Here is a 20,935-nt window from a genome sequence, read left to right on the forward strand (position 1 = left end):
AAGTGTCCGTTAACCTCTCTTGTATTGTCTCCTGCTGGCGCCGAGGAGTCTGGCTTGGCCTTGTTTACCTTAAAATGTATTGATTGTTCCCGGGGATCGCTCATTACTATGTAGATGGCTGCTACATTACTATGCAGATGGCTGCTTGTATCGATGCTGTCTGGGTTTCTGCAGAGTCTAATACACAGTAACTTTGCACCTGCTAGTTTTTGCCAGTGTTGGCTGAATTTCCCTTCAGCCTTTGCAGTTCTTCATTTTAAGTCGGAAAGTGGCCAACTCCGGTGGCTACAGCGGGGAGGATGGAGGATTGTGTCCCGGGAGTGGTTGCAGAAGATCAAACAGGCTTTGTGAAGGACAGACAGCTCGCGAGTAATCTAAGACGGCTGTTGAATGTGGTGATGAATCCATCGAGAGCTCTGGTACCTGAGTTGGTGGTGTCCATGGACATGGAGAAAGCATTTGATCGGGTGGAGTGGCGGCACTTGTTCGAAGTTTTGGGAAGGTTTGGGTTTCGGCCGAGATTTTTGGCATGGGTGCGGTTGCTGAATGTGGCACCAAGAGTGAGGGTGAGGACGAATGATATGAGCTCACGAAGCTTTGACTTACACAGGGGTACGAGGCAGGGGTGCCCGCTGTCGCCGCTGCTGTTTGCGCTGGCCATAGAGCCCTTGGTGATCGCTCTCAGGGGTTCGGCAGAGTGGCAGGGGATAATGAGGGGACAGAGGGAGCATTGGGTGTCGCTCTATGCCGATGACCTCTTGCTGTATGCTTCGGATCCGTTGGAGAGTACGGGAAGGATTATGGGCCTGTTGGGGAGGTTTGGAGGGTTCGCGCGATACAAGCTGAATGTAGGGAAAAGCAAGGTATTCCCGGTGAATGAGCTGGCACAGCGGGCTAATTTAGGGGGGATGCCATTTACGGTAGCGAGGGATAGGTTTAGGTACTTGGGGATTCAGGTAGCGAGGGAATGGACGGGGCTCCATAAGTGGAACTTAACAAAGCTGGTGGAGGAGGCCAGGGAGGATCTTAAGAGATGGGATACACTGCGCTTAACGTTGCCGGGGAGGGTCCAAGTGGTGAAAATGAATATTCTGCCGAGGTTCTTGTTTATCTTTCAGGCTCTCCCGATCTTTATACCAAAGGCCTTTTTTCGGAAAGTGGACACAATCATCTCTGACTTTGTATGGACGGGGAAGGTGCCAAGGGTGGGGAGGACCCTGCTACAGAGGCAGCAGGGGGGGTTAGCCTTGCCAAACTTGCTTCATTATTATTGGGCGGCGAATATGGACAAGGTGCAGCGGTGGTGGGAAGGAGAAGGGGTAGAGTGAGTTAGGATGGAGGAGGAATCTTGTAAGGGGTCTAGTTTGAGGGCTATGGTGACGGCAGCATTGCCAATGGCTCCAAGTAGGTATTCAGGGAGCCCAGTGGTGCAGTCCACGGTGAAGATATGGAATCAGCTGAGGAGGCATTTTAGGGTGGAAGGGATGTCGGTGCTAACGCCGCTGTGCGAGAATCATGGGTTTGAGACGGGGGGGATGGATAGTGTATACAGGAGGTGGAGGGAAGTGGGGCTGGTCAAGGTGAGGGATTTGCATTTGAAGGAAGGGTTCGCCAGTCTGGAGGAGGTAAGGGAGAGGGTAGAGCTGCCGAGGGGTTGTGAGTTCATGTATCTACAGGTTAGGGACTTTGCATGAAAGGTCTGGAAGGGGGTCCCTAGATTGCTGGGATACACCCTGCTGGAGCGACTGCTGCTTCCGGATGCGGAAGGGGAGGGAAGAATTTTGGATATATACAAGTGGCTGGGGGAGCAGGGAGGAGAGCGGGTGGTGAAGTTCAAGGAGAAATGGGAAGCGGAGTTGGGAATGGAGATATTGGGGGGTATGCAGTGAGGCACTGCGAAGGGCAAACGGGACCTCCTCTTGTGCAAGGATGAGCCTGATACAGTTCAAGGTGGTGCACAGGGTGCATATGACTCGGGCGAGAATGAGTGGGTTCTTTCAGGGGGTAGCAGATGAGTGTGAGAGGTGTGGGCAGGGGCCAGCGAATCATGCGCACATGTTTTGGGGTTGTGAAAAATTGGGAAGATTCTGGGCGGGAGTGTTCGCAGTCTTAGCCAGGATAGTGGAGGAGGGAGTGGACCCGGACCCTTTGGTGGCGATATTTGGGGTTTCAGAGAAGACGGAGCTCATGGAGAGGAGGAAGGCCGATGTCGTGGCCTCCGCCTCTCTGATTGCACGGCGACGAATTTTGCTGGAGTGGCTGTCGGCATCGCCACCGGGGGTAGCAGCATGGTTGGATGACCTGTATGACTTCCTGCGGTTAGTGAAGATAAAGTATGAGTTAAGGGGCACAGCAGGGGGGTTTGAGAAAAGGTGGGGGATGTTTGTGACCGTGTTTGAGGAGCTGCTCATCGCAGGGGGGTGGTGGGGTGGGTGATGGGGAGGGAGGGAGGGGGGGGGGGGGGGGGGGTGAAAAAGGAGAAAAATCTGTCCAAACCGTATCGTTGATTTTGGACACTAAGGGCAATTTAGCATGCCCAATCCACCTAACCTGCACGTCCTTGGACTGTGGGAGGAAACCGGAGCACCTGGAGGAAACACACGCAGACACGGAGAGAACGTGCAGACTCCGCACAGACAGTGACCCAGGAGATAGTCGAATCTGGGACCCTGGTGCTGTGAAGCTAACCACTATGCTACCGTGCTGCCCCTACAGGGGCTTTGTAAGCTTATATATCCCCCCCCCTATAGAACCGCCAACCGCTCCCATTTTGTTTAAAACCCTCTCTACTTCCCTTATTATGCAGTTTGCAAGAACACTGGTCCCAGCACAGTTCAGAGGTAGGCATCCCAATGGTCCAGTCTCCACTTTCCCCAGTACTGATGCCAGTATCCCACAAACCAAAATCCACTTCTCCCACTCCAATCTTTCACTGACGTCTCAAATATTTAAAATAAATGCATAACAGAAAATTCAGAGTTGCCATTTGGTCCTTTGAGTCTGCTCCACTGATTGTGGTCTAAACTCTGCTTTACTGCTGTCCCTCAAACCTTGATTCCCTTTTAGATCAAAAATCTGTCCAGCTGAGCCTGGACTATATTCAACAACCCAGCCTTCACTGCTCTTTATGGAAGAGAGCTGAACATGAACACCATCTCCATCTTAATTGGAGATCCCTTACTTTGAATCTGTGCTCCTAGTTCAAGAGTCCCCATGAGTGGAAAGACCTTCCTAACATCTACCCTCTCAAGCCTGCTCAGAATCTTGTATGTTTCAACAAAGAACAAAGAAAGGTACAGCACGGGAACAGACCCTTCAGCCCTCCAAGCCTGTGCCGACCATGTTGCCCGTCTGAACTAAAATCTTCAGCACTTCCAGGGTCCGTATCCCTCTTTCCCATCCTATTCATGTATTTGTCAAGATGCCCCTTAAACGTCACTATCATCCCTGCTTCCACCACCTCCTCCGGCAGCGAGTTCCAGGCACCCACTACCCTCTGTGTAAAAAAACTTGCCTCGTACATCTCCTCTAAACCTTGCCCCTCGCAATAATATCACTCCTCATTCTTCTAAACTCCAAAAGGTATAGACCAACCTCCTCAACCATTCTTCATAAGACAACTCCTTCATCCCAGGAATCAACCTCGTGAACCTCCTCTGAAGTATATCCCTACTTAAATAAGGAGGCCAAAACTGTACACCATACTCAGTTTGTGTCTCACCAACAGCCTGTCCTTCCCTACTTTTATACTCTGTCTCCCTTGAAATAAAAACTAACATTCCATTTGCCTTCCTAATTACTTGCTGACTTTTTGTTATTCAGCTGAACTGTAGATTGGCTGGCTGGCAGAAAAAAAGAGTATGCAGAAAATGGGTTTTTGTGTGATTGGCAGGACGTGATGAGAGTGGAGTCCCATAGTGGTCTGTGCTGTGGCCTCAACATTTATGATTAACATCAATGACTTAGATGAGGGGCACAAAGGCATGGTCGCTAAACTTTTAGATGACATAAAGATAGATAGAAAAGTATGTTGGGAAGAGGACATAAGAAGATTGCAGATGGATATAGATAGGTTGAGTGAGTGGGCAGAAATCTGGCAGACGGAGGAAAATGTGGTTGTTCACTTTGGCAGGAAGAATAAAAAAGCAGAGTGTTACTTAAATGGAGATTGACTGCAGAATGCCGCGGTGCAGAGGGATTTAAGTGTTCTGGTGCATGAGTCACAATGTTAGTATGCAGGTACAGCAAGTAATTAAGAAGGCAAATGGAATGTTACCTTTATTACAAGAGGAATTGAACATAAAAGTAAGGATGTTATGCTTCGGTTATGCAGGGATTGGTGAAACCGCATCTCAAATAGTGTGCACAGTTTTAGTCTCCTTATTTAAGGAAGGATGTAAATGTGTTGGAGGTGGCTCAGTGCAGGTTTACTAGATTGGTATCTGGAATGAGTGGTGAGGATAGGTTTGAAAGGGAGGGCTTGTTTCCACTAGAGTTTAGAAGAGTGAGGGGTGAATTGATTGAAGTATACAAGATCCTGAACGGTCTTGACAAGGTGAACGTGGAAAGGATTTTTCCTCTTGTGGGTGAGTCCAGAACTCGGGGGCACTGTTTTAACATTAGGGGTTGTCGCTTATAGGACAGAGATTAGGGATTTTGCTTTCTCTGAGAGAGCTGTGCGTCTTTGGAACTCTCTGCCTCATAAGACAGTGGAGGTGGAGTAATCAAAGCTTATTGGGGTAGATGAGTGTTTTGTAGTCAAATTTGTTGATGATCTTATTGATTGGCAGAGCAGGATCGAGGAACCGATTGGCCTACATCCCTCTGTTCAGCAGCATTCTGCAGTGGCTCTTCATTTAAATGATATTCTGCTTTTCTATTCTTTCCACCAAAGAAGACAACTCACAATTGCCCAGATTATAGCCCACCTGGCAAATTTTTGCCTGTCACTTAACCTATTTTCATCTCTTTGGCTGGAATTTTATGACCTCATTCCCTACCTGCCTCTCCAACAGGTGCAGGATTGAGGCTCTTATGTGGCCAAATAATGCTCAAGGAAGAGCCTCCTCCCTCCAGTGGTGAGGGCAGCCAATGGCAAGTGTCCAGCCCCCCTACTCTCTATGCCCTTCAGAGGGCCCCCAAGTTAATTAATCGCTGTCCCCAGGTTTTCCCAACCTTGCACTGAAACCCCCCCCCCAGCCTCACCACACCCTTTGCGTTGACCTGCCACGCGGGACCCAGTGAGACTTGCCTATATATCCAGGCTCATTCGGTATTGTCTCCTCTTCAGGACTGCCTGCAATCCCAGCTGTGGCCACCACCCCCAGTGGCACTGCTGCAACAAGAGGGCGCTCTGATTGGCTTCTTGGAATGGGCGTGAGACCTGTCTCAAGGCTATTAAAGGCCTGATGGCCATTAATGGCTGCGGGGCGTTCTCACCAAGCAGACCCTTTGTGTCCTCCTCACAACTTGCTTTCTTACCCATCTTTGTATCATCAGCAAATTTGACTACAAAATACTCATTTCTTTCATCCACGTCATTAACATAGATGGTAAATGGTTGAGATCCCAGCATTGATCCCTGTGGCACCACACTAGTTACAGGTGGTCAACCTGAAAATGACCCATTCACCCTGAATCCCTTTTTTCTGCTAATTAGCAAATATTTTATCATGGTAATATATTACCCCAAGATCTTTTTAATCTTATGTAGTAACTTTCTTTACAGCACCTTATCAAATGCCTTTTGGAAACGCAAATGCGCGGCATCTACTGGTTCCCCTCTGTCCACCCTGTTTGTTTCATCCTCCAAGAACTCGAATCGATTTGTCGAACATTTCATTTCACAAAACCATGTTGACTCTGTCTGATTGCATTATGATTTTCTAAATGGCTTGCTACTACTGCCTTAATAATGGATTCCAGCAGACAAATGATGGTAGGCTAACCAGTGCCCAGGACAAGGGGTTGCAGATGGTGCCAAACACCATGGTGCCCAGGGCCTAGGGGTGGCCTGGGCTCGGTATTGTATAGGTGTCCAGACCGAGGATCCAGACCTGAAAAACTTTTTTTTTTTAAAAAACAGATCTGTCAGCCTGAGAGTTTTAATTATTTAAAAGCTGGTGTTTCAGCTTAGACTCAGTGACCTGCTGCATTGCTGCTTCTCATCTTCACCAGCTTTGTGGTACCGATTTTCAAAAGCCCACCAAAAACCACGGATGGCCCAAAGGTCAGAAGAGCCAACTGAGAATCATGTTGACCGAAGATCAGTTCGATAGTTGGTAAGTCCCTTAATCATTTTAGAGCTCATTGTTGTGGGGGGAGTGTAAGGGCAGGGGAGGGATGGGGTGGGGGATAAGGTAAGTGGGGTTGGCAGTGAGGGGATTGGGGGGGGTGAGGTGAAGGGAGAGTGAGGTGGAGGGTTGTGGGGGGAATGACGTGAGAGGGTTGGGGTGTGTAGGGGGATGGGGAGTTAGGGTGGGGCGTCACATTTAAGGTTTAGTAGCACAAAATTAAACACTGTATATGGCTCAAAATTCATTTTCGAATTTAAACCAGCGAATAACTAGCAGTCTAATTTTGCTTGATAGTAGACACAGTTCTGATGTACAGACTTGAGGATTTTAGGGCCCACCAAAGTAAATATAAGAAACTAAAAACCGTGATTGATGTAAAACAAGGCATGGACTGACTATTGCCTGTTTTATTACGCTTGCAAAGTCTGGGAATAAATCCCTATTTGTCGCTTGGAGATTGCTTAAAGAAAGGTTTTATAAATCTCTACACCATCCTAAGTTCACCCCTAATTGGCTGTAAATTCACAGTGTCTGACAAAACTTTTCTGACAGCTTCTGCGGGGGGCGGGTGTGTGTGTGTGTGTGTGTGTGTGTGTGTGTGGAATAATCCAGTTCCTGAGTTAATGCTGTGCTGAGTATTTGCATCATGTATTTCTCTTGTCTGAAAATTTCAGACTAACAATTCAATGTACATTTTTCCTGAGCTGCTAGTATATGTCTGATTGCCAAATCCTAGGGGTAGTGTCATCAGCGTAAAAGTGGCAGATGCCATTTATGGTATATTGGGGGTTGGTGCCAGCAAACTCAGAATGGTAACATTGTATTAGCTACAGAGTGGAGTTGTTTTGTAAATATGGTAATTTCTCTGTAGTCACTTTCCTAACATTAATTGATTGCTCTGTGATTAATTATCCTTAGAGAATCAGCATTGGGGCTCCAATTTCAACATTGCTACAATCACTCTGCCTACTGCATACAGGTGTAATGAAAGGAACACAAAACCTACAGCACCTTTCACAATGTCCCAAATTGCTTTACAATAAAGTACTTTTGAGTTATAGTCACTGGTATAATATAGGCAATGTTACTAAATGGCAGAGCAGGCTCGAGGGGGAAATGGCTCACTCCAACTCCTAATACATATGTTCATGTGTCATTTGGATGGATGAGATGAGCTGAGATAGATAGCCTTTGTCGTCCATAATAATCTTACGAACGGAGGATGGAATCATGGCTGGAGTTCTGTTTATTTTGTTCTAATGGAAATTTACTGAGCAGGCTTGTGGGGTGAAATTGTCAGGAGCAAAATGGGTAATTGGCTCATAGCGAATCAGTAACCTGTTTTAAACTGCACATGATTCTCAATAATCTTTTTCATTGACTTTAATCTTCTTTTGTCCACTTACCTATGATCTCACTCTATCTTAGTGCTTTTATGAGTTTTTGAGGTATTAAAATATCATGATGAAGTTATGATGCATGGTAGATATTGAAAATATATTGTAGTGAGAAGCAACAATCAGCAGAGCCTTGCTGATCAAGAAAACACAGTTATAATTGTGAACCATTCAGTCTTTGCGCACCGGCCTCGTAAAGGTTCTGCCACATAGAGACACCTGTGGGCTCCAACTTTTCTCACTGACATTGAAGACTGTTCAATCATACCACTTTGTAGCTCAGGAGTCATTTGATATTTCTACCCCGTCAGATTACCGACATAATGGAATCTAATTATACCCCTAGTGTGAAACAATTATATTGAATAATATCATGCACCCAGTCAGGAGAAAGTTTTCTACTTCTTCTACAGAATGGAAAAGATCTTGTACTGTTTATTTGGATTGCAAATATTAATCTTTCACCCCATATATGAATTTACTGTTACTATGCCATATGGTGCAATGCGCAGAACATGTTCATAGGTACTGAGGCAGTCACCAAAATCAATATAATCATCTGCCCTGTATTATGAATAACCAATGGTATATTTTCCTGTCAAACTAATAATATTGTACAACGTTGTTAACGTAAAATGTATACTCTCTGGAATGTTTAATAGGGTGGGATCACCTATAGGGTGCACACAAATTAACACTGCATTTTTGCTGCATCATAGAATCCCAAGAGTGCAGAAGGAGGCCATTCAGCCCATCAGGTCTACACCGACCCTCTGAAAGAGCACCCTACCTAGGTCCACTCCCCTAGCCATCCTGACCTAGCGCCGTAACCCCGTAACCTAACCTGCATATCCATGGACTCTAAGGGGCAATTTAGAATGGCCACTCCACCTAACCTGCACATATTTGGACTGGGAGCAAACCGGAGCACCCGGAGGAAACTCACGCAGACATGGGGAGAATGTGTGAACCCCAACAAGACAAGGCCGGAATTGAACCCAGGTCCCTGCCGCTGTGAGGCAGCAGTGCTAACCACTGTGCCTCATATTAATGACCCATGTTGCATATATATCAGGCAATATTTCTAACCAAATGCCAACAATAGGCATTATCATTTTCCTAGGACCTTTCTGGTGAATGGATTGGTGAATGTGGAAAAGGGAAAAAATATCATGGATGATTGCAGGGAGGTAAAGGGGTAGTTGGGGTGGGGTGCAGCAAATAAGCAGCATAGAAACAGGAGACGCACCAGGACAGATGACTTCTCTCCAGGGGTTAACTGACCTGTTGTAGTCTGTTTTCTCCCTTCCTCCTTTATTGAATACAAATGTTGCATTTATGGACTTCCAGTTCAGAATCTGGTGAATTTTGGAATATTGAAACTAATGCATCTACTATCTATTAAAAAAAATAAAAAATTTAGAGTACCCAATTAATTTTTTCCCATTAGGGGGCAATTTAGCGTAGTCAACCCACCTACCCTACACATCTTTTGGGTTGTGGGGCCGAAACCCATGCAAACACAGGGAGAATGTGCAAACTCCACACGGACAGTGACCCAGAGCCGGGATCGAACCTGAGACCTCGGTGCCGTGAGACAGCAGTGCTAACCACTGCGCCACCGTGCTGCCCTTGCATCTACTATCTCTGCAGTCTCTTTTAATAAGCTCCTCATAGAACATAGAACATTACAGCGCAGTACAGGCCCTTCGGCCCTCGATGTTGCGCCGACCTGTGAAACCACTCTAAAGCCCATCTACACTATTCCCTTATTGTCCATATGTCTATCCAATGACCATTTGAATGTCCTTAGTGTTGGCAAGTCCACTACTGTTGCAGGCAGGGCATTCCATGCCCTTACTACTCTCCGAGTAAAGAACCTACCTCTGATATCTGTCCTATATCTATCTCCCCTCAATTTAAGGCTATGTCCCCTCTTGCTAGCCATCACCATCCGAGGAAAAAGGCTCTCACTGTCCACCCTATCCAATCCTCTGATCATCTTGTATGCCTCAATTAAGTCACCTGTTAACCTTCTTCTCTCTAACGAAAACAGCCTCAAGTCCCTCAGCTTTTCCTCATATGATCTTCCCTCCATACCAGGCAACATCCTGGTAAATCTCCTCTACACCCTTTCCAATGCTTCCACATCGTTCCTATAATGCGGCGACCAGAATTGCACGCAATACTCCAAATGCGGCCGCACCAGAGTGTTGTATAGCTGCAACATGACCTCATGGCTCCTAAACTCAATCCCTCTACCAATAAAAGCTAACACACTGTACGCCTTCTTAACAACCCTCTCAACCTGGGTGGCAACTTTCAGGGATCTATGTACATGGACACCGAGATCTCTCTGCTCATCCACACTGCCAAGAATCTTACCATTAGCCCAGTACTCTGTCTTCCTGTTATTCCTTCCAAAATGAATCACCTCACACTTTTCTGCATTAAACTCCATTTGCCACCTCTCAGCCCAGCGCTGCAGCTTATCTATGTCCCTCTGTAACTTGTAACATCCTTCCGCACTGTCCACAACTCCACCGACTTTAGTGTCATCTGCAAATTTACTCACCCATCCTTCTACGCCCTCCTCCAGGTCATTTATAAAAATGACAAACAGCAGTGGCCCCAAAACAGATCTTTGTGGTACACCACTAGTAACTGGACTCCAGTCTGAACATTTCCCATCAACCACCACCCTTTATCTTCTTCCAGCTAGCCAATTTCTGATCCAAACTGCTAAATCACCCTGAATCCCATGCCTCCGTATTTTCTGCAGTAGCCTACCATGGGGAACCTTATCAAACGCTTTACTGAAATCCATATACACCACATCAACTGCTTTAGCCTCATCCACCTGTTTGGTCACCTTCTCAAAGAACTCGATAAGGTTTGTGAGGCACGACGTACCCTTCACAAAACCGTGTTGACTATCTCTAATCAAATTATTCCTTTCCAGATGATTATACATCCTATCTGTTATAAACCTTTCCAAGATTTTTCCCACAACAGAAGTAAGGCTCACTGGTCTATAGTTACCGGGGTTATCTCTACTCCCCTTCTTGAACAAGGGGACAACATTTGCTATCCTCCAGTCTTCTGGCACTATTCCTGTAGACAAAGATGACTTAAAGATCAAGGCTAAAGGCTCAGCAATCTCCTCCCTAGCTTCCCAGAGAATCCTAGGATAAATCCCATCCGGCCCAGGTGACTTATCTATTTTCACACTTTCCAGAATTGCTAACACCTCCTCCTTATGAACCTCAAGCCCTTCTAGTCTAGTAGCCTGAATCTTAGTATTCTCCTCGACAACATTGTCTTTTTCCTGTGTGAATACTGATGAAAAATATTCATTTAGCACCTCTCCTATCTCCTCGGACTCCAAGCACAACTTCCCACTACTGTCCGTGACTGGCCCTACTCTTACCCTAGTCATTCTTTTATTCCTGACATATCTATAGAAAGCTTTAGGGTTATCCTTGATCCTACTTGCCAAAGATTTCTCATGTCCCCTCCTGGCTTTTCTTAGCTCTCTCTTTAGGTCCTTCCTAGCTAACTTGTAACTCTCGAGCGCCCTAACTGAACCTTCATGTCTCATCTTTACATAAATCTCCTTCTTCCTCTTGACAAGTGTTTCGACTGCTTTAGTAAACCACGATTCCCTCACTCGATCACTTCCTCCCTGCCTGACAGGTACATACTTATCAAGGACACGCAGTAGCTGTTTCTCGGATGCAGGACATCAGGTCCAGGGTACATGTTCATATTTAATTCCATCAGTTTTCCCACTACATTTTCTCCAGTGATAGTTTTAAGTTCCTCCCTCTCTTTTGCCCCTTGATTTTCCTCCTATTCTTGTGATGCGTTTTGTGTCTTCTTCCATGGAGACAGATTCAAAGTATTTGTTCAAAATCCCTGCCATTTCCCTATTTCTCATTCTTAATTCCCCTGTCTCACGCTCTTAGGGACTAAAGTTTACTGTAGCTCCTCTCTTCCTGATGATAACACAAGAGACTAACCAAGAAAGGAACTTGGGGACAGAAAATTTAAGTCAGTGGCTAAGTCAAAGTAGAATTTCAAAAATCAAACTGAAGAAGCAGAGAACTTTAACAAAGATTTAAATGAAACTATCTTACAACAGTTTATTACAAATTGGTGCAGGTTGAAGTGAAGGAAAAGAGGTAACACTCAAAAACATTTCTTCACGGCTTGTGTGGTTAGTAAGAAAACTATTAACAATGGCAGGAGAAAGAAAGGAGAGACAAAGTTTGGGCTTGACTTTTCCTTTGGGAGTGAGAAACAGAAGTCATGACTGTTCCTAGGTCCGGAATCTGCCCTGAGGGGAAACTGTCACTGATTGGGATTTTCACCGGGCTGCCACTAATTGGCAGGAGACATGTTCTACCTCCAAGTATCATAGAATTTACATTGCAGAAGGAGGCCACTCGACCCATCGAGTCTGCACTGGCCCTAGGAAAGAGCACCCCACTTAAGCCCACGCCTCACCTTATCCGGCGTCAGAGCTTGGATTGTAGAATCCCGACTATGGGGTTTTAACTCCAGTTGAAGATGAGCTTTTTATCTAGTCTGACAGTTCTTTGCTGTACGATGGGATTGCTGCACCATTGGAGGTGTCATTGCTGAGACAAGACATTGAATTGAAGTCCGATCTGTCTTGTTCAGGTGGATGCAGAAGGATCCTGGCAGCATTTAAAGAAGAGCAGTTTTCTCAGTGTACTAGCCACTATTCCTCCCTCAACCAGCATAGAATCATAGAATTTACAGTGCAGAAGGAGGCCTATTGGTCCATCGAATCTGCACCGGCCCTTGGAAAGAGCACCCCACTTAAATCTATCCAATCCCTGTAACCCAGTAACCCCACCTAACCTTTTTTGGATACTAAGGACAATTTATCATGGCCAATCCACCTAACCTGCACATCTTTGTGACTGTGGAGGAAACCGGAGCACCCGGAGGAAACCCATGCAGACACAAGGGGGAAAGTGCAACTTCCACACAGACAGTCACCCGAGGCCGGAATTGAACCCAGGACCCTGGAGCTGGGAGGCAGCAGTACTAACCACTGTGCCACCGTGTCGCCCCTGGGCAGCAATTACAGGTTTTTGAAGCTTGAAGGCCAATCAAGGCCTGCCATTTTGAGAGGAGAAAGAGTAACAGGCTATAATTGAAAGTATGTAACAGAAAAGGTGTTTCGACATGAAGGCTCCCTCTCTCCAATCTTTTTACATCTTTAATTTAAAAAAAGATTCAACAGCTAGCGGAAGGTGGGGTCCCTCTCTACAGAACGGACTATAACTGCTCTGGTACCCAGGCAGACAGGGACAGCAATCAGCCGGATACCCAACTGCCATCACCTAAACTGGCTCCCTCTGGCACAGGAACCTGAAGGCTGATTGGGAAATCCCAGTCAGTCTCCTTTAACTGGGCTTAATTAGACCTTTAAGGAATCTAAACAGCTACCTACCATGTACAGTTGGGTAGACGTGTCAGTTCCGGTTAACCCAATGTAAAAGTGGGAGACAATTTGGAGCCAGAGAACTGGCATTTCAGCCACCTGGGCTAACTTTCAGCCTTGTCTTCATCGGAACCTAACCCCTGAAAATTCAGCACAATAAGTGGGTCAGAACACTTATTGTCTCATTGGTCTTTAAGTAGACAGTGTCAGCAGGTAGATTGTACCCCATCTTTTGCACCTGGTGACAAGACAGCATTATTCTAAAAGTTGGATTAATGCAAAAGGAAATTTGTTGCATTACTGATGGATGGAACATTTTTCCAGACACATACAAAAAATATCCATTTGAATCAAATAGCATACATAGGGCTGCTGGTGTTTATCAAACCATCGTGCATGCTGAGTAACTGCTTTCACAAGAGATGGAGAGAAAAAGGGAATAAGTTGGAAGGAGAAACTAAGGCACAATTTTTAAAAATCTGAGATCTGCACGTTCTATTCAAACGTGACAGAGCTACTGAGAATGGCTCAGTTATTGTTTGCAACCCTGCAATTAACTGCTGAACCTGTCATATTAGGGCAGTTTCAGTAGTTACCTGCAATACCCAGAAGTAGAGGAGCTCCATGGGACCTTGAAAATCTCAGCAGGTTGCCATACAGAAACGCATTCTCCCAAAATTTTTGAAATGTCTATAATGATTGTATCAAGGTCTGAACCACCCCTATTTTCCACCTGGAACAGAATTCCACTCAAAAGGACTTCAAATCCCACTAACACAGCCACACATTTTATGCCCAATGTCCTTGCCATTATCCCTCTTCCTAACAATGCTGGGGAGTAACAAAAACGAGGTATACCAATTCTGGCTTCATGCAGAATTGTGTATGTTCTTGTGTAGGTTATACAAGAACAAGACCCTCAGGTTTGAAAGCAAATCCCCCATCAGTGCTTACTAGAAGAAATATTAACTAAAATTCCTTTTATTTCAATCTTTCTGTCAAATACTTGAAATATTCCTGTTAATTTTTGATGTCAGAGGAACCGAGTTGGAATAGTTGGTGGGCAAGAAGGATAAAAATTACAATCAGGAGGGTGCTCAGGCAATCCAATTTGGTTTATTTGGCTCTCTCTTTCCTGGGAGCTTCAAAAACTTCACTAACCTATTCCCCTTTGTGGTACATTTCTCTCTGTATTTTTGAGTTCTTCAAGGCAGCAGGCTAGAACACTAGGAAAAAATACTCTCATTATTAGCATCAGGCACTCTGAAATTGGGGATAGTACAGACAAGGTAAATAGTAAAACTCACTTGTAACTTTTTCCTTGGCCTTGGAAGAGTAGCTTCTGCACCAATATGACACTGCAATTTCCTGTACTAGCTATAACAATGGCATGTCAGAGTGAAACTGCTAGCTAGAGCCAATTTAGGAGGTTCTGCAACATACTGCTACTAAGGTTGCCTTGTAACTGTAGCACTAAATTCATGTAATACCCAAACGGCCAGTAGAGATGAGACAGTCATCCAATCAATTTGTGTCAGTCCCTACCAACACTCATTATTTGGAACAAAATCATTCAAAGGGAAAAATCTGAAAGGAAGGCCGTCATAATTCTTCGTAACTCTAATTATAAAATCATCCAATGCTTGACTTAACTATAAAGTAAAGTATCCATAGTCCCAAATTACCATAAGCTGCTTTCCCCTTTGAGCGGGATAGCTGACTGGTGGTGATTAAACCTGAGGATCACCACACCTCAGGCGAGGGGCATGGTTGAGAGGGTGGGCCCTCATGAATAACCTCAGCCAGTACGGGAATTGAACCCGCGCTGTTGGCCTCGCGCTGCATCACGAACCAGCTGGTCAGCCAGCCAAACTGATAAATGGAGTATGTTGCAAAGAGACTTAATTGAAACTTAGAATGATCCAATATTTTCAGTGGTTAAAAAAACATAGTTATGGGAATGGAGGAAATTACAGCTCTTCGGGAAGGGCACCGTACATATTATATTACTCATCTAACCTGGGTTGGAATGTGGTTACGAAAAGCGGGAAGGGAACCATCTGTGTATGAGGCATATCAGCCTTATCGTCAAAGCTATGATATTTCTGATGGAGGCCATTTCAACTTTCACCTCTATCCTTACAATGGTTTTCGTCCAACTATTATTTGAAGAGCTCAGCATCTAGCTATTCAGCTGTTCTTCTACAAAAAAGTACCCCAGCTGATCCAGTTCACGAAATATTATTTTGGTGTCCAAAAGGATCAGTTAGACCAGTCTGTAAACAATTACTCTACCCTGCACCTTGGTTCCTATGATTAATGCTGAGATATTCTGGCAATTTAATAAAACCAATTAAAAATATGGGGCAGGTGGATGAACATCAGCTTGCCTTGATGTGTCTGCCCAATTAATGCTCACATGATTAATTCCACACTGCCACTTAATCATCTTGATCATTATTAATGGTTGCAGAATCCAGGAAAGGGCCATGGGTCATGGATGAAGCCAGGTTAAAGCATGGAAGGGACGTTACGACATTAGAACATTCCTCTTGAATATATTTAACCGAGGAATAACTTAAGACATGACGTCAGAAGGGGCGGTTCTGACTGAACGATTCCCTGAGGGTTGGAGAAGGCCCAAGGGCATCTTGACCAGTCACCAGATGTACCCACTAAAGACGTTGTCTCTGATGCCCAAGATTGTGCTCCTCTCACCTGTATGCAGTACCTCCAAAGCTGTGCCAGAGGCCCGTTTCTGATTTGAAGTCATGGTGCTGGCAGTGTTGATTTGCAGTCCCACACTCACGTCTAGCACCTCAGCTGGATTGTTGCACTGAGCACAAAGAGAAAGAACAACTGAAGAGATACGTCTTCCAGAGTGTGGGAACAAATCATCAAGTGATTGATTTTTTCACCACTCCTCAGTACAAATAAATATCTTGTCGAGGGAATAAAGCCTCATGAGCACTACATCAAATAAATAGGATTATGTCTCAAGCTTCTAAAGGGACTCATAGACAAACACTGCAGAGATGCAGATGGATACATTGCGGAATACATCATCAAATGGAAGGTGGCACAACATTGGACAACACCGAGTGCTGTGAGTTATTATAGGGAATGTCTGAAAGTGGTCCCACATTTTGATGTTGTAATTGCTTCCTATCTTCGGGTATCTGCTTTTACCCCATGCTGAAGAATCTGTTGATTGGGTAAGAGAAAGAATAAATTCCTTTATATTATTGTTTTAATGATGATCATGATGATTAGCTTTTTTAAGAATTCAATTTTGGTCTTCTGGAATTCACTACTCAGGCAATTCTGAAAATCTTTAAGGAAAACACATCTCTGTTGTATGTAGGCAAGATGTTTGCTGCAGATCTACACTTTAAAATATATACCAACATAGACCAGGGGGTGTATGTAAACACCTCTTTGAAGATGCAGGACATATTGAGAATTCAATTAAAAGGACATTCGTGATACTTGGCTTTACAAATAGAGACATAGAACACAAAAGCAAGGAAGTTATGCTAAACCTTTAGAAAATATTGGTTCGCCATCAACTAGACTACTCTAGCCAATTCTGAGCACTATATGTCAAGGCTTTAGAAGATGCAAATGAAATTTACTGGAATCGTACCAGGGATGAAAGACTTTGGTTACGTGGAGAGATGAGAGAAACTGGGGGGTTTCTCCTTACAGAAGTGAAGGTTAAGAAGAAATTTGATAGAGGTGTGCAAAATCTGAAAGGGTTTCGATAGAGTAAATGAACAGAAATTCAGGGCAATGTTCTAGGCCGAACCATCTTCAGCTGCTTCATCAATGACCTTCCCTCCATAATAAGATCAACAGTAGAGATGCTCGCTGATGATGGCACAGCATTCAGCATGAGTCAGAGCTCGTCAGATATTAAAGCAGTCTCTCCCCGCATGCAGCAAGACCTAAGCAACATTCAAGATTGGACTGATAAGTGGCAGGTGGTATTCTTGCAACAGAAATTCCAGCCAATGACCATCTTCAACAAGAAATAATCTAACTATCTTCCCTTGATGATACAACAGCATTACTATTGCTGAATCCCCCACTGTCTACATCCTAGGAGTTACCAATGTCCAAATATTTAACTGGATATATAAATACCGAGGCTACAAGAGCAGGTCAGAGACTGTGCATTCATTCATGAGTGACTCACCTTCTGACTCCCAAAAGTCTGTCCACCATCTACAAGGCATAGGTCAGGAGTGTGATGGACTACTCTCTGCTTGCCTGTAGCTCTAGCAAAATTCAAGGTGTTTGACACCATCTACAGCAATACAACCCCTTGATCGGCACCCTTTCAATCACCTTATTCACTCCCTCCACCAAAGGTACAGAATGGCTGCATTGTGTAATAACTACAAGATAACTACTGCATTAACTTGTAAAGCCTACTTCGACAACACTTCCCAAACCCACCTAGAGGCACAAGGGCAGTAGGCATATAGGAACACTATCACTTCCAAGTTCCCCTCCAAGTCGCACAGCATCCTGTTGCAAATATAAGTTTACAAGATTGCTGTGGTTCAGAAATGTGTCTTTAATTTAGGGTAAGGTGGAGGAATGAAATGGCCAAATGACTTGTTCTGAATTATGTCCGCCAACAAGCTTGCGTGGCTTGGCTGATAAAGATTAAAGGGGGGATCAGGTCGTCTTATTGGGAAGAAGGTGCAACACCAGTAAAAATGACCTGAACAACTGTGCTGATGGTGGATAGATTGTCAATCACCAAGTCACGGGGCAATTTTCGGAATGACAAGTTTTTATACTTTAACTGTCAATTTAATTTCAAGCCAGAATAGAGTTGGGGTTCCAAAGGCTATAAATCCCATGTGATTCACATTGCAATGGAGATTGGATTTGAGAGGGGAAAAGTCCATATGAAGCCATTGCAGATATTCCTAAAATATAATTGACCCTCACAGTTGAATCAGCCTGCAAGAATTCAAGAAAGAGAGAGAGAGAGAGAGAGAGGAGAGAAAGAGGTTGAAATTCTCCATTCAATCACGCCAGCAGAATTCTCCATCCTCTCTGGCAGCAGTGACAGGGCGAACTCGCACAGGAGAATCCCGTCCAGGGTCTTTATTGTTCACCATGCAGGATGCAGGTGGAAGTAAAAGTTGGAAGATTTGGCTAGAGAGAGGGACCTACAGTTCATCCCTCACTGTGAAAATCAGTCAAGGGCGTAGAGGTTAACCAGCTGGGACAGAAAAATGGTGAGAATAGCTTTGGACTGGTTCCTGGGGAATGAAGTATCCACTTAAGGAACAAAGTAAAGTATGTAAATGGTGAGGTATTTCTGACCATTGTGTAAGTAAAAGGGGGGGGATCTTTCCTACAGTTTAGAGTGGAAGATGCCGACTGAAAAAGTGTTTTGTCAAATTTGCGTTTAGTTTATTTGTTACAGTAAAAGTCTTAAAACTTGATGTGTGATCCTTTCAGTCATTCACCGTAAGTATGAATTACTCTTGAAAAGTCATTGGTCTCTATGGGGATCGCAACAATCCTGACTTGTGCATATATCACCACTCCTTCATCATCACTGGGTCAAAAGCGTAGAGCTCCCTACCTCATAGTATTGAGTGTATCTTCACCACACCACTGGAAAGGTTCAAGAAAATTGCTCACTTTCACCTTCTATCGGACAATTAGGAATGGGTAATAAATATTGGCCTTGCCTGCATCCTGGGAATGAATACTTTGGACCTAACAACATGCACGACTGTACCTTTGTTGGTTATTCACCAGACTCAATTATTCCAATGTTCTCTTGGCCAACCTCCCATCTGCCACCATTTTTGAAGTTGAGCTCATTCAAACCTCGGCTGCACATAATCTAACTCTTAGAAAGTTTTGTTTGCCCATCACCCCAGTGCTCATTCAGTAACATCTGCTGGCTCATGGTTGACTTACAGCTCAATTTTAAAACTATCATTCTGTGTTGGAATCCTTCCATGGCCTTACGTCTTACCTGGACTCAATAGTGCAAGTGCTGTGCGTTCTCTGAAAGCAGTAGGATTATCATCATGCTTTATCTGAACTTTGAAGCCTGCCTGACAATGGCTGGATCAAATTACACATTGCAAACAAACTGTTGAGTGTGATTCATCCTCCAAGGGGACCAAATCAGAAATCTGGTCTAGCCCACTTGTGTTACAAATAGACGCAACCATTTTCTTGAATCTCAAATGAGGCTCTAGCCATCATCTGCAGGAAGCTCAGCTTCTTTTAGTATATGTCAAACGTTTCCTTTTGTCTCATTAACGTTTGGTAAAGCACATGTCTGCCAAGACTTAAAATACTGTTCCTTTTCTAGGTAGGTTCTTCCAATGCCTCTTCTGTATATTGCTCAAGAATATAAGAAATAGCAAGAAGAGAAAAAAAATTACCTTAAGATTGTTATCACAAGTTCTCAGAGCGGGACTTCTGTCCATCAGTCTAATCCCATTGTCACTCCAACATACTTTCCAGGGTTGAGGACAGTTACATACATAATGTGCTTTCCCAACTGTATCTCTGCTATTCAGAGGGAGTTCATCACTGTGGTCATGGTGTTTCAGCAGGGCACCCATTTCAGCACCTAGAATGGGTACTTAAAAGAGAACAGAGCCTCTAAAATGTCTTTGGCTCTGAATGAGCCAATTGGCAAAACAAGCCAACGGAGATTAATGGAGGGGGAGATGGCCAGATAATCTACCTTTCAACGAGTAAACAGGATCCTCCCCATCGCAACACCAAACCCTTCATAGTCTTTTTCTTGTTTGTCCTTCCTCTAATACAGGACAAAAGTGGAACTATTGTAGGTTAAGGGAGAAGAAGAAAATAGTCCTGTTAACTTGATGACATTTACGCATAGCTGAATTGGTGGCTGAATGAAAAACATTACTGATTTATTTTAAGAGGAGGGAGATGACACTGGGCCTCCATACCCTTCCAATCAAGCACTTTTCTCGGACTGCCTCGAAGTTTTCAATCAGGGGTCACCACCACCAACCTTCAATGTTCCAGCTAATTAAGTATCAAAGAGCTGGCTCACCATCCAATCTGTGACTTTGGGCAAGCTCCCGATGGCAAAAGATCAATGGGAGACCCTTCAGTAATCTGAGGTTAGTAGCCCCATGGGCCAAATGGGAGCCACTAATGTGAACGTGTAGACAGCAAGAGAGGTGAAGCAGGTGAGTTTATTTTTATGTTTTAGAAAGTCAAAGCTGCCTGGACCTGATCTTGCAGTGACAACTCCTCCACAGGGGTGTCAGTGTCCACAACTATGGCCCAGCAATGGTTATGGATCTGACTGAAACAGTCCTTCGTGAGATCCATTGGTCCATCCTCACACCTTCCACCCTGAGCCCACCACATTTAATAATAATAATAAAATAATCTTTATTGTCACAAGTAGGCTTACATTAACACTGCAATGAGGTTACTGTGAAAAGCCCCTAGTCGCCACATTCCGGCAACTGTTTGGGTACACAGAGGGAGAGTTCAGAATGTCCAATTCACCTAACCTGCATGTCTTTCGGGACTTGTGGGAAGAAGCCGGAGCACCCGAAGGAAATCCACGCAGACACGGGAAGAACGTGCAGACTCCACACAAACAGTGACCCAAGCTGGGAATCGAACCTGGGACCCTGGCACTGTGAAACAACAGTGCTACCCCCTATTGCTGATCAGAAATTCTGGTCAGCATGGAAATAAGGTCTTAACCAGTCCATTAATTA

The 20,935-nt window shown here is 44.6% G+C and overlaps 1 protein-coding gene across 7 annotated transcripts in view; it reads right to left on the reverse strand.

Annotated features, from left to right (window-relative positions):
- Positions 1–20,935, reverse strand: part of LOC140428530 (calcium-responsive transactivator-like) — a 152,742-nt gene that overhangs the window by 48,941 nt on the left and 82,866 nt on the right. For 5 of the 7 annotated variants that reach the window (XM_072515102.1, XM_072515096.1, XM_072515098.1 and 2 more), the window contains one exon: positions 15,891–16,008. The exons of 1 other annotated variant lie outside the window; for it this stretch is intronic. In XM_072515102.1, the coding sequence (XP_072371203.1) occupies positions 15,891–16,008 (118 nt within the window). One more of the 7 variants, XM_072515099.1, reaches the window with a different exon arrangement.

This window comes from Scyliorhinus torazame, chromosome 8 (assembly GCF_047496885.1).
Source record: "Scyliorhinus torazame isolate Kashiwa2021f chromosome 8, sScyTor2.1, whole genome shotgun sequence".
NCBI classification, from domain to species: Eukaryota; Metazoa; Chordata; class Chondrichthyes; order Carcharhiniformes; family Scyliorhinidae; genus Scyliorhinus; species Scyliorhinus torazame.